Below are 14,857 nucleotides of genomic sequence, written 5' to 3' on the forward strand. Positions count from 1 at the left end.
TTGGTATAGTGATGATAAACTGGTCAATCAAATATGAGATGTAAGTACAATAGTTAAGGTTAATCAGGGTAAGTTCGGATAATTCAACTTGTCACTAAATTAGTCAGTGGTTTTTTTTTCTTGCCTGGCGCTACGGGCATATACGCCATACTGCACTGCAACCGCAAACTGTAGTACCGTACCGTAACTGTAGTTTAATTTAGCGTTAACTTGAATTATCCGGACTTACACGTTCTAACGATCACTCGATAAAGCGTACGAGTTCGTAAACGTAAAACAACAGTGAAAACTTAAGTCGAAATACCTATCGCTTTGTCAATTTGAGGCTTTGAATTGTTATCACTTATCAGGTTCATTAGTTAAAATGATTTATCATGGAGGGTGGCTTCGTTAAAAGCAGAGAGCACAAAATTATCAAAAATAGAATCACAGGTGATAGTACAGTTCGTAACATACAAACCTCTTTTCTGCCGAATGCAGACATAAAAAAAATACTAGTTATTTATCCAATCTATGGGATAATTTTTAAAATATAAAAAAAATGTGGAATAACCTATTGCAACTACTTTCGAACGCTTGCAATCAAATACTAGCCATCAGTGTGCATGTATGGCGTGTAACTGGGTGCGCACATACTTACGTGTCGTCGTGCAGCTTGCGTGCACAATACACAAGTTGTGTACATGCGTACTCGTGTGCGTGCGTGCTACGTACAAAAGCAATGTACTATCAGAGAAGTTGATTCCTAGGCAGATGGAAGACCTACGTTTGGTCACGTTACGTCAAACCCAGCTGACAGATCACAATTTACATTAAATTGGCATGATCCGACCAAATGACGTTGGTCTGTCAACTGCCTAACTTCCTCGATTGTACCATGTCAGTCCACTTGACGAGCGCGACTTCATCAGGGCTGGCGGCCTGGTAGTCGCACAGCTGCTGCTGCGGCACCGCCCCCCCGCAGCTCTCAGACATCACGCTGCTCTCCATGTCTATAGAATAGGAGAAAGGTATGGTAAATAATAAAATATAAACATTGTATCGCTGTCTTCAGTTTAGGTGTAAGTTTTAGCGAGACTAACATTATTGAAAAACATTTTTATTTAGATAGAGATAATATTATCTATTTAGATAGATCCCCTTGGGTCCTTCTAAATTCTAATCCCCGATTAAAAGGAACCGTCTTTGAAAACTGTATCGCGGCCTGAAAAAAGTCTATTTACTTTTTAATTAAAAAAATGAAGTTATTGGTTGATATAATAAACTTTTTCACTCTATAAAACATGTTTGAATATTATATTGGACTTATGAAAATATGTTACAACGACTGCAGAGAGAAAAGTAGCGCTAACATACCGGACTGCGCCTCCACGCCACGGTCCTCGTCGTAGACGGGCGTGACGTTGTGACACAGCGCCAGCGCCAGCACCGCCTGCCACACCTGGCGGGGGGAGGGCGCAAGCCCGCCCGCCCCCACACCAACCGGGGAGGTAGGGAGGGAGGGGGAGTCATTTGTCACGTACTGCGTTAGTAGCTCCTCCACCTGTAAGAATTTTATTTTGTTACCAGCCGATTTGTATGATGAAATGAATAGTATGATATTATATAATGATATATAATACTATCTATTATCTAATGATGGAATATGCCTTTCACAGCGGTTTGGGTAACGGTTGCATATTTCATAGAAAGCATGACAGCTGAGCAAAGCTGATTTTGGAGCCTGCGTAGTTGGTTCCGTAAATTTTTCTAATAAATTAGCTTAGTAAGGTAAGTCGTTTATAAAGATGAGAAAGAAAAATAGGCCTAAAATGGATCCCTGTGGGACACCAACTCAATTTTGGTCTTTTGCTATTATGTTCAACTTCAAATGACTCAAAATGTCTTATTTTAAGGTAATGTAGGATTAGCGCTAAGTCCCTTTTGCCATAGCGGAGCAATTTACTTATCAATGTAGTATGTTCAAGAAGTCAAAGGCCTTGGAGAGGTCGCAAAAGGTCGTAACCTATTCTAGGCGGTGAGCTTGAAAACTTTGTGCCGAAAATCTGATTATCTGATTTTTAGGTGCGTTTTTATAAAACCAAGCAAAATAAATAAATACCAAGCACAATACACAGATACATTATACTGCCAAAATTATTACCCTTCCTTTTGCATTCGCTTTTGCCTCACAACTAACCTCATAAAAATTATGGCTGTTATACAGCGCGTTTCCTAGATGCAACTTCTGGAAGATCATCTCGTTCTTAGTCAGCGTGCCCGTCTTATCCGCCAGTACGTATTGTATCCTGCCGAGCTCCTCCGGTATAGTAGTGGAACGCATCACTGTGCCCGCTATCTGTTTGTCTCGTTGTATCGTCCAGGAGTAGAATATTTTGCCCATGTCTAGGTTTACACGTAGGCTATAATACGAAAAATATTACGACTAGTACAAGTGATAACCTCTCAAGTTCAAACGTTGGAGAGTTATTGTTTGTCTTACTTAAAATAATGTTACGTGCTAGGGTTCGAGGATTTGGAGAGAAAGACCTGGTGACTCTCTTGAAGACTTTATTAACACTGCACTAAACACTAGGTCACAACACTTAGCACTAAGTCCAAACACAAATCACTAGGTCCAATCACTAAGCACTATCACTGTCCTAGGTCGTAGCCAAGTCGAAGGTTTCACTGGTTCACTCACTATTGATTGATCACTTGTCACTCGGAAATCGCCTTGATGATCGCTCGAAACGAACTGACTTGCCGGGCCTGCCTGCGGCTCTTTTTATATGGCGAGACGAATTCCAGAAATTTCCCGATTCACGTAAACAAGTGAACAACCGTGGGAAATTTCTAGGAGGCTCGGGCATGTACCACAATAAAACTGCCGTCCTTGCGATAAGTGCAGTAAGTTGAATTTAATTTAGACCTTATGGACTCAGTCATAAGGTCTAAATTAAAACACGTAAACACGCTAACAAATAAACGGTAAACACGTAAACAACATTGGACCTTTCAGGAAGGTTCGAGTATGTACTTGCGCACCTGATGCCGTACCGTAACACTACTCCCCTCTTAGAGATGCTCGTCCCGAGCATCATTGTTACTGCCATGGTAACGCGCCAGACGGTCTATGTGTACCACTTTGAATGTCCCTCTTGGTTGCTTTTGAATCCTGTAAGTCACATCGTTCAATCGGGTAACCACTTTGTATGGGCCGTCCCACTTGGTCTGCAACTTTGGAGATTTGCCTTTTCGGCGAGTTGGGTTATGCAGCCACACCAGTGACCCTTCTTCGAAGCCGCTTGTATTCGATTTCCGGTCGTATCTGGTCTTCATGTTCTCACTTGACTGTAACCCATTTTCCCGAACCATGGCGTGTATATAGCGCATCTTTTCCCTTAAATCGCAGACATAATCTGGTACGGTCTTTGGTTCTTCCGGTGATCCTCCTGTCAAGAGGTCTACTGGTACTCGCAGTTCTCTACCGTAATTGACATACGCCGGGGTAGCTTTTATGCTCTCATGCTCGGCGGTACGGTACGACAGAAGGAAGAGCGGTATATACTTGTCCCAGTCCTTTTGTTTGTCATCTACCAATTTCGCCAAATGCCTCTCAAGGGTCTGGTTAAATCTCTCAACCATTCCATCAGACTGTGGATGGTACGCGGTGGTCCTCGTTTTATGCATTCCCAAAATTCTGCACACTTCCTGGAAGACCTGCGATTCGAAATTCCTGCCCTGATCGGAATGGATTTCTAGAGGCACACCAAAGCGAGATATTACTTCTTCGACTAGCTTAGAAGCAACTGTTGTAGCTTCCTGGTTTGGTATGGCGAACACTTCGGGCCATTTGGTGAAGTAATCCATGACAACCATGAAATACTTGTTTCCTGATTCCGTTACAGGAAATGGCCCAGCTACGTCAACTGCGATTCGTTCCCACGGTGCGCCAACGTTATACAAGCGCAGGCTCCCACGGCTCCTTGTCTGTGGTCCCTTCACTGCAGCGCAAGTAGTGCATTTGCGGCACCAATCCTGTACATCGTCTCGACAATGCAACCAGTAGAATCGTTCTCGCACTTTTGTTAACGTCCTCTTTACTCCTAGATGACCTCCTGATACGCCATCATGCATTGCACGGAGAACATCCGGTACTCTCGTTCTTGGGACAACTATCTGAAGATGGAACTCTCTGCCGTTGGTCTTCTCCCATTTCCGGTAGAGTATTCCGTTTTGAAGTATCAGACTGTCCCATTGCGCCCAGTACGCCTTAGTGACAGCGCCAGTGGGTGCTACCTCACTCCAGATTGGTTTTTCATCACGCCGTTTCTTCCATGTGATGATGTGCCGAAGGTCGTCATCTGTTTCTTGAGCCTCCCTCATAGCATCATTCTCCCATGGGCCCAAAGGACTTGTTTTCGTTAACTTTAGTGTCACTTCATTAGATTCCTGTTTAACACAATGGTTGCAGTCTTCTGAACACGGCCTTCGTGAGAGTGCGTCGGCATTCCCATGCGACTTTCCGCTGCGGTGTTCCGTCTTGAAGTCATACTCCTGGAGTTGTTCTATCCATCGAGCTACTTGGCCTTCTGGGTTCTTGAATTGTAGTAGCCACTTCAAGGCTGCGTGATCAGTTCGCAGTAAAAAGTGTCTGCCAATGAGATACTTGCTGAAATGTTGTAGCGTCTTTACGACAGCCAAGAGTTCTCTTCTTGTCACACAGTAGTTTCTCTCTGGCTTAGATAAAGATTTGCTGAAATATGCAATTACAACTTCTCTTTCACCCTGTTTTTGAGATAACACCCCTCCAATGGCCGTGTTGCTTGCGTCCGTGTCGACTATAAACTGACCTTCAGGTTGTGGATACCCCAGGATTGGTGTTTCACACAGATGTTTCTTTAGTTTTTGAAAAGAATCTTCGGAAGTCTCGTCCCAAATAAACTGTCGTTTATCTTCTGTCAGCCGATGTAATGGCTTGGCTATCTCTGAGAATCCCTTAACAAAACGCCTGTAGTAGGAGCATAGGCCAAGAAATGCCCGCACTTCGGTTTTGTTCTTAGGGGTTGGCCAATTTTGGACTGCTTCTAGTTTCTCCGGGTCCGTCTGAATTCCATCACTGGAGATAACATGGCCGAGATAGTTCACCTTACTCCTGAATAAACGACACTTTTTCGGATTCAACTTTAACTTGGCCCCCTCTATTTTGGCGAAAACTCGTTCTAAGTTTCGCAAATGGTCCTCGAAGTCGCGGCCAACAATGATGACGTCGTCCAAATAGACTAAGCAAGCCTCTCCAACTAAGCCTGCCAGTACACACTCCATGAGTCGCTCAAATGTGGCAGGTGCGTTGCACAATCCAAAGGGCATGACGTTAAACTGCCATAGACCTTTACCGGTGGAGAACGCTGTCTTCTCCTTGTCTTTTGGATGAATTTCCACCTGCCAGTATCCAGATTTCAGGTCCAGGGTCGAGAACCATTTCATGCCACTCAAGGTATCCAGAGTGTCGTCGATTCGAGGTAATGGATAGCTGTCCTTCTTAGTGACATCATTGAGACGTCTGTAGTCCACACAAAATCTTGTGCTGCCATCTTTCTTCTTCACTAATACAACCGGTGAGCACCACGGACTTGCAGACGGTTCAATTATCTTATTCCTTCTCATGTCCTCCAAAAGGCCTTCAACTTCTTTTTCCTTTGCAATGGGTATCCGTCTTGCTCGTTGACGAATTGGGTTCTCGCTTCCGGTATCTATCCTGTGCTGAACCATCGACGTTCTTCCAAGGTCGCCTTCCTGACTGGAGAAGATATTCGCGTGGCGTTGTAAAAACTTCTTAGCTTTCATGCTCTGCGAATAAGTCAGATTACTCTTGCAGTCATCGAGTAGCTCAGTCACTATTCCATAGTTGCTGGTGTTTGCTGAGTCTGAGCCTGTGATCGAACTACACTTTCTCATCCAGACAACTTCCTCGCACTTTCCAATGACGTCACCTTTGTTCAAGCAGATATCGCGATCACCAAGATTCAAAACCCTGACCACAGCGTTACTGCTACCACTAACAAGGGTTCTCGCCGTCATCAGTTTTTGCGCTGATGTCTTGGTAGGTAAGTCTTCGATCAACACGCATCTATTTAACTTCTTCTTTCCAGCTGGCGGTAGTTTCACCAGCACTCTAGCTTCCGCTCGTCCAGGTATTATGACTTTCTTTACACATTCAACTTTCCCGCAAGCGCCTCCAAGGATGAAAATTTCTTCTTCGCCACACTTGAACACTCCGTCGGCGACATTAATTCTGCAGTTGTGCTTCTTCATGAAATCCAAACCCAAGATGCAATCATCCATAATCTCAGCCACGATAACGTCATGAGGGTATGAGGACCCCCCTACATTAATCGTAACTGACATTTCTCCCAGGACGGGTATCGGCTGACCGGAGGCAGTAAGAAGCCGACAGTTAATTCTCCTCTTGTGCCTCCTTGCGGCTTTTACCAAGTTTGGGTTCACTATTGTTCTAGAGGCTCCTGTGTCTAGAGTCATTTTGCAATCTGTCCCGTTAATAGTTCCCTGAATTACCAGACTATTCCCGCTGCTTGCTTGGGAGACAACCGTTATTGGGGCTTCCTCCGCATCAGCCAGTACTCGCCCCTTAGTGCTGGCTTTTATTCGTTTCCCTGCTCCCGGGTAGGGGACGAAGCCCCTTGCTTCTTCAGCTCCTCTATTTGTTCAATGCGTTCCTCGAGTCTTTTCATTCTTGCCATCTGGGTCTCCTTCTGCGGGCAGTTGAGCTGAAGATGGCCCCTCTCGCCGCACTTGTAGCACATGGCTCCAAAACTTTTCTTTATAGGAGCCTTAACCTCCTTGACTTCCTCAGAGACCTCACGGATCTTATATGTCTGCCGTATGTCACGCCGAACAGCCTCGACCTCTAAAGCATGCGCCAATGCTTCCTTAAGCGAGGTGTGGTGACGTAGCCTCACTGCAGCTCTGACCTCCAGGTCCCTGATTCCGTCGACAAATGCTTGCACAATATTCGTGTCGACCATCTTGGCGTCAGCTCCTGGGTGTGCCTTCTTGACGAGTTTTTCAATTTCCAACGCCCATTGTTGTAATCCTTCTCCTGAGCGTTGGACTCTGTCACGAAGTTGAGCACGGAACACGTGCTCCAGGTGTCGCTCCCCGTATCTGGATTCAAGGGCTTCCATCAGGTCTTTGAACCCATTTCCTGTATGTGCTTCCAGGACTGACAAGGCTTGCCCTCTGAGCGCGACAGTGAGAGCGGTCAGGCATTGTTCGTCAGTCCATCCGTTGGCAGAAGCAACCGTCTGGAATTGCTGACGATAAGCGTTCCAGGAAGTAGTACCGTCGTATGGTGGCACTTTAACTCTTGGTCCTTGTACCACTACGGAAGCTCCACTAGACGCCGCGACTCCTGTGGTTTCCAGGCGCACTACTTTCTTCTGTAGTTCAGTGAGGCCGGTTTTCACATTTTCCACATCCACTCCTAACCCGGTAACGCGTTCGTCCATTACGTCGACATCTTTACGAAGCTTAGTCACCGTGTCACTGACATCCTTTATGGCCAGAAGCGCTTTCTCTTGGAGGTCCTTTTGTTGCTCTTGAGACTCCTGCAAAGCGCCGAGCTTGCGGTCTTGTGACTCCTGCAAAGCGCCGAGCTTGCGGTCTTGTGACTCCTGCAAAACGCCGAGCTTGCGGTCTTGTGCCTCTCGAATCGCTCTGATTTCAGCCCTTTGCAGCTCCATTAATTCAATTAAACTTTCTAAATGAAGGGCCACTTGGGGGGCTGTAGGAGCTACGGGTGGGGCCTGGTGGGCGGGGCCAGTGGGCGTGGCCTGAGTGGGCGTGGCCTGGTGGGCGGAGCCAGTGGGCGTGGCCATGCCCAAAGTGGGCGGAGCCAGAGGGGCGTGGCCAGTGGGCGTGGCTTCATCCAAAGTGGGCGGATCCTGGTGGGCGTGGCCAGTGGGCGGAGCCATGTGGGCGGGGCCAGTGGGTGGGGCCTGTGCCTCAGTGGGCGGAGCTTGGTCCCCAGTGGGTGTGGCCTCCGCAACTCCTCTCTCGGAGTCAATGGCAGCAGCTCGCTGCGCCCTTGTCCTGACACTCCCCTTGAAGTCCTCTCTCGGAGTCAATGGCATCTCCAAATCGCACTTCTGACACCAGTTGTTAAATGCTAGGGTTCGAGGATTTGGAGAGAAAGACCTGGTGACTCTCTTGAAGACTTTATTAACACTGCACTAAACACTAGGTCACAACACTTAGCACTAAGTCCAAACACAAATCACTAGGTCCAATCACTAAGCACTATCACTGTCCTAGGTCGTAGCCAAGTCGAAGGTTTCACTGGTTCACTCACTATTGATTGATCACTTGTCACTCGGAAATCGCCTTGATGATCGCTCGAAACGAACTGACTTGCCGGGCCTGCCTGCGGCTCTTTTTATATGGCGAGACGAATTCCAGAAATTTCCCGATTCACGTAAACAAGTAAACAACCGTGGGAAATTTCTAGGAGGCTCGGGCATGTACCACAATAAAACTGCCGTCCTTGCGATAAGTGCAGTAAGTTGAATTTAATTTAGACCTTATGGACTCAGTCATAAGGTCTAAATTAAAACACGTAAACACGCTAACAAAAAACGGTAAACACGTAAACAACATTGGACCTTTCAGGAAGGTTCGAGTATGTACTTGCGCACCTGATGCCGTACCGTAACAATAATATGGTTTTTTAAAGGTAGGATCATCAACGAATTTCAACGAAATCGAATAATAATAAAACTAAGGAAGATTAAATGTGTCAAAAAATTTGTCCACGAGTCTACAAAATGTGACCCGAATACATGCATACTTTATGCATAAAGTATGCATGTATTCATTTTTATTTTTTATTTAACTCTTTATTGTACACAAGAAACACATAAATATATAATTAATACGGAAAGACGACGCAAAGGAACTGCTTATTTCTAAAAGAAATCTCTTACAGCAGCCCTACGAAGAGATACAATGTAAAAGACAGCAGATAGGACGTGCACAATCAATATTAAATTTAGTGTGCGAAAAGGAACCAAATTCAAAACGGTTGAAGTATGGGAGTTACATTTACTTAGTTTTTTTTTTATGAAATAAGGGGGCAAACGAGCAAACGGGTCACCTGATGGAAAGCAACTACCGTCGCCCATGGACACTCGCAACATCAGAAGAGCTGCAGGTGCGTTGCCGGCCTTTTAAGAGGGAATACGCTCTCTAAACTTTGACCAATGTAGGTAAAAAATGAACTTTCAATTTTTGTCTTCGCGGTCGCAACTCACATGCCGCGAGGATCGGAAAGCCACCCTGTAAGTGTCAGTCACAGGCAAAATTACTTAACGGCAAAGTTGTGTTTGTAACCAATCAGGGGCTCACGAGATTCATGTGTCAATATACGCAATATTATTGAGATTAAGTATATTGTGAATTTAGAGAATTTAGTTAGTTGTTTGAGCATACCTGATGGGTATAATATACGAGAAGAGCAGGTTGAATCTGAGGAAGAACCCGAACCAAGGGCCATCGAAGCCCTTCAGCACAATCAGCAGGAACGATACGAGGAGGGTTGCCACGAACAGGACTTTCGTGAAGTCGTTGACCCTGAGATCGAGTCGGCCAACCTTGGAGCGCGGTGCCGCGTTGTTCATCACACTGCGAGTCTCACAGCCTGGGAACATTATACAAGGTTTAACAAAACAAAGTGATTAATATATAATAATAATAATATCTATGGACGCTTCACACCACGTCAGTCTGGCCCCGTGGTAAGTACCTAAAGGACTTGTGTTACGGGTACCAGACAACGAAAATATATTTAATACTTTTATACTATACATATATTTAAGATTTTTATTATATGATACACATATTTAATACACATCCATGACCCAGTAACTTTGAAAAATTTTTGTTCCGTCGGCGAGATTCGAACCCGCGACCCCCGGCTTGAGCTACCAATAGCCCACCAACTGAGCCACAGAGTTCGTCAGTGATAATACTTTAGTGTGTGTATGTGACCCTAATTTAGAGTTAGAGTGCTACTTTCACAGCGAACTCTTTATCAGTAAGCCTAAGTGTCTAAACACACCATGCCGAAGATAAGCGGCCGAAGTTCGGCAAGATTACGTCTGCAATGTATTTTAAATTATCGATGACACACCATGTCGAAATTACGTCGCATTATAGCGTACAGCCGAACTTCGGTCGAGCGTAAGTTCGGCAGCGGTAATGTTTTTTTTTCGGCGTCAATTTGGCGGCGTTCGAGACACTGAATACTCGGACAAAGTGACGCAACTGATTTTTTTGCCGCATAATTTCGGCTCTAATCGTGTGTATACGACACACTGTGTCATATCAGCCGAATGCGGCGGAACGTAATATCCACCACGAAACCGAAACTTCGGCCGCGTATCTTCGGCATGGTGTGTTTAGACTTTACTTACTGTCTCTCCCACAAACTCACAGAACACAAAAACGAAAAGAAATGTTCGAAAAAAAATCGAATACGCAAAACGTGTGTATGCGGCCAGACGACCGTTTTGCGTATTTGATTTCCTAATGTGGAATTACAATTTGGAAGTCCGTGAGACTAGCGCAGGCGTTCGTTTTTATACGCTTTTTATTAGCTTCACCTGTATGTTAGTAACCGACTTCTTTGGGCGCGATTGTTTTACGTGCAAACGCGCCGGCTTGCACTGGAAACGTACGTGCGGAATTCGTTCCGTTCGGAAAAAAGCGAACGTGTGCGCAAGTTATTACATGTATTTTCTACTGTTTCCATTAATTGTGATTTTCGAATACGGAAAACGTGTATATGCGACCAGCCTAATACATGGCGTGATATCCTCTTCAATCTGCTAATTTATGTTAGCAGTTTGAAGAGATCATGCGTAACAATGATACGTTAGCGTAATGGCGGCTCTCGACATAGGCGAACGCGTTGGCCAACGCGTCTGCAGACGCGTTGGCCCAATGTGTAGAACGGGCGTTCGCGCGTTGGCCGTAGGTATTTAGACGTTGGCCAACGCGCGAACGCCCGTTCTACACATTGGGCCAACGCGTCTGCAGACGCGTTGGCCAACGCGTTCGCCTATGTCGAGAGCCGCCATTACACTAGGCTGCTAGTCCAAGAGCCTCTTTAGTCTTCACTCACCTGTGTATATAACGAGCCCTACAGCCTGTCCCGAGGCAACAACACAGCCGCTCCACAGCGTATTCTCAATCTCAAGCGACACGGACTCCCCCTCGTCCAGCCTAGTATAGGAGCCGATGAACGAGTGAATGTCCTTCTCGGGCTTCTCGATAAATAGCTGAGCCTTCACGTCGAGAAGGTGCGCGTCGGTTGGCAGCTTCTGTGTTGACGATAGGGGTATTCTGTAAGAAGAAAAGAATACTTATGTATAATGAGTACCTACAGGGTGTAACAAAAGTAAGTGATAATACTTTAGGATGTGTATGTGTTCCTTATATAGAGGTCACCGTACTTTTACAGTGAACGCTATAATATAAGGAACACAAACACAGCAGCGCAGCGCTAAGAGACTAATTTTTTGTTCCATTTGTATGGGCAAACGCGCCAGCGCGATTAATTTTCCCATACAAAAGTTTAAAAAAATGTTAAAATAAAGTTTTAAAAAAATTTGAATTCCATACGGGGACTCATACACAGTACACACCCTAAAATATTATCACTATGTTTTGTTACACCTTGTATATTAGAAACAAAATATTGTCAACCTTGGGAACGCTTTTTTGTCTTGAAGCCAAGACTTAGCTGCATGGGCGTACCCAAGTAGGGGCATTGGGGGCAGCTGCAAAGTTTTTAACCAGACTTTTGCAAACATAGAAGAGGTGGGTATTCATTTTTGAAGGTACGTTGTTATTAATATTATATTTGTTCCAGCGTAGCGCCTTATAGATTTGTATCTAGTAATAACCTTGACATTGGACAATATAGCGATATTAACGACATTTTTGAGTAGTCAAATTATCGTTGTAAAGTTTTTAAAATCTTAAGGCAGTTTTCCGCTCTTCACAAGACACAAATCAAATAAAATATCACCTTATAACCTAGGTCCATAGGTTTCATTTTGATCTACACCAGTACAAAGTACCCGCTGCGGTCGTTAGACCAATGTCGATAGAAAATGAAGCCGTAGGCATTTTGTTTCAATGTTAGTTGGTCGCGGTCGTGTACTGTGAAGATCGTAATGCTGCCTTTAGATCTGTTTCCTCTACACTTTAGAAACTCATAAAAGCGCATTAAGAGTCAAATCATTACTATCGATTCGTGTGGGAAGTAATTACAAGTTTCATGCAGTTGAAGGCTAAACAGATTTATGAATTTTATGTTTACAATAGTTTCACCGTTAGGCCGGCTTTACACATTGGGCCAGTGCATTGGGAGAACGTGTAGAGGCCTAATTAACGTTAACGACATTACATATTGTACTATTTGGCCCAATGCACTGGCTCAATGCGTTGGCCCAATTTGCTGGCTCAATGCGCTGGTCAAATGTGTTGGCCCAATGCGCTGGCTCAATGCGCTGGTCAAATGTGTTGGCTTAGTGCGTTGGCCCAATGCGCTGGCTCAACGCGCTGGCCCTTTCGTCTGATTGAACATACTACAGTTTGTTCTTATCAGACTATATAACATAATATTATTATCTTTGTAAATATTATGCGCAAAACAATATCATAAGCAAATTTCCTTTTACATTGTGTCCCTAGTATGTTTGCATAGTTGTATAGAAGTCAATAATGTTATCTATAAGAATAAATCTATAAGAAGTCAATAATATTAATAAATAAAAAAAAAAAAGGTAAAAATTAAAAATCTTAACCTTGTGCACCTCAGATTGAGCAGTTTTCAGAATTAGGAATAGGCAAGGATATAAAAGAGGATTTATTATTATCCTACTAATATTATAAAGGCGAAAGTTTGTTTGGATGTATGGATGTGTGGATGTGTGGATGTATGGATGTTTGTTACTCTTTCACGCAAAAACTACTGAACGGATTTTAATGAAACTTTACAATAACATAGCTTATACATCAGAATAACACATAGGCTACAATTTTAACCGACTTTCAAAATGGGGGAGGTGTTATGTTCGTTTTCTTATGTTCAACGATTACTCCGCCGTTTGTAAACCGATTTTCAAAATTTTTCTTTTGGTATATAGGGTATGCCAATTTGGTATTATATTCACGAAAGTGGTGATCTGATGAAGGATCCATAAGTAGTCGAGGGAACTCCTCAAAATTTATAGGGAAACATGTGGTAACTTCGGTTTCGTGAAAAGTATTCTAAGCATTTGCTACCAACAAGTAAGATTTTGCACCGAGGTATACCTGGTATACCGTGGTTCGGAAGGTGCTTAGAGAACTCCTGATTTTTTATACTTAGATACAAGTTTGGGAGTTTCGGCGTTGTTTTAAGAACGGAAAGCATATGCTACTATGCAAATTACATTCATCATCATCACTACCATATTATACCATGCATCATCCCATGGTTATGACTTATGAGCTTATAATGACCCTGTTATTGGTACTTTTCATAGTCTTTTAGATCGAGACTCGAGTTTGTCAAGCGATAATTAAAAAAAATCTATACCTACCTAATATTATTAACCTGAAGAGTATGTTTGCTTGAACGCGTTAATCTCAGGAACTACAGGTCCGATTTAAAAACTTATTTCAGTGTTAGATAGCTCATTTATCGAGTAAGACTATAGGCTAAATATTATCACGCTAAGACTAACACGACCGAAGAAACTCAAAAAAATGTGGGAAAAATGGAGGAAATATAAGAAATTACCAACTACTGGAGCAATTTTTATGGGAATATTAAGCACAGATATAGAGTAGACCAAGTGAAGGGAGTAGGGACATAAGCTATTTTTTATGGGAAAATGTACAGTTTCTGTAAAATTCCTAATTTACGCGGGCGAAGCCGCGCGGGACATCTAGTAACTTATAATAAAGCTGAACCAGTATATCTTTCTGTAGTAAAAGAAGTATTTTGCCTGGAAGAAATTACTAATTAGTAATAAGGCCGCCATTGTGTGTTACCTGTGTTTTAAAAATGTCTTTTATTTTAAATTGTTATAATATGTATGCACAATAAAGAATATTTATCTTATCTTATTTCTTTCTCTAGTAGTTAGCTCTTATAATAAGCTTGTGGGATATGTGTGGTGGCCACAAAGGAAGATCTTCCGACCGAGCGAGGTGGTATGCTCAGTCAGGCCGAAGCCCACGTAATACATCTCAGCTGTCGTATACATATACTGACGCGCTCAGAAAACTTTGATAGCGCGATGTAGGAATGTAAGGCGAATTGTGGGTACCGCCACAATCTGGTTCAAAGGATTAATCCCATAGAAACTACATAATATACTACTAGGCGATTCAATCCAAAATCGCCAGTCACCAAATATCAGCATTATACTCACTAGTTCAATAAAAAAGCCTGACTAACTATAAACAAAATATACAGCGCCGCTCGATAATAAAAACTAAAAACATGAATGATCTTCTTGATTATTCACCTTTTTAGTTCGTTTATAAACTCTAAGTACTATTCGGTTGCCGCCCGCCCATTTGTATACAGATTTTTTTTTTATTTCGAGTCCTAACTCATATAATATATAAACAATGATATGATTTATATATAAATATATAAATTAATCATATCGTTGATGATATGATAAGTATGTAAATGATATAAACAAATCATTTTGTTTTACTAACAGACAAGAGAACAACAGACAAGACAGAAATGTCTGGGTTAATAAATCAACCATACAGTTATAGGGCAGAC

The 14,857-nt window shown here is 43.3% G+C and overlaps 1 protein-coding gene and 1 long non-coding RNA gene across 3 annotated transcripts in view; one reads left to right on the top strand and one right to left on the bottom strand.

Annotated features, from left to right (window-relative positions):
* Positions 1-14,857, bottom strand: part of LOC121729744 (probable phospholipid-transporting ATPase IIB) — a 28,916-nt gene that overhangs the window by 10,218 nt on the left and 3,841 nt on the right. For both annotated transcript variants that reach the window (XM_042118358.1, XM_042118357.1), the window contains exons 5-9: positions 11,183-11,403; positions 9,490-9,697; positions 2,180-2,402; positions 1,357-1,543; positions 877-992 (exon numbers count right to left, since the gene is read on the bottom strand). In XM_042118358.1, coding sequence (XP_041974292.1) covers positions 877-992; positions 1,357-1,543; positions 2,180-2,402; positions 9,490-9,697; positions 11,183-11,403 — 955 coding nt within the window. The remainder of the gene's footprint in view (positions 1-876; positions 993-1,356; positions 1,544-2,179; positions 2,403-9,489; positions 9,698-11,182; positions 11,404-14,857) is intronic.
* LOC121729755 lies at positions 123-14,519 on the top strand. The gene is made up of 4 exons (XR_006036002.1): positions 123-231; positions 10,034-10,038; positions 10,223-10,232; positions 14,506-14,519. It is a non-coding gene; the product is annotated as an uncharacterized LOC121729755 (long non-coding RNA).

This window comes from Aricia agestis, chromosome 8 (genome assembly GCF_905147365.1).
Source record: "Aricia agestis chromosome 8, ilAriAges1.1, whole genome shotgun sequence".
NCBI classification, from domain to species: domain Eukaryota; kingdom Metazoa; phylum Arthropoda; class Insecta; order Lepidoptera; family Lycaenidae; genus Aricia; species Aricia agestis.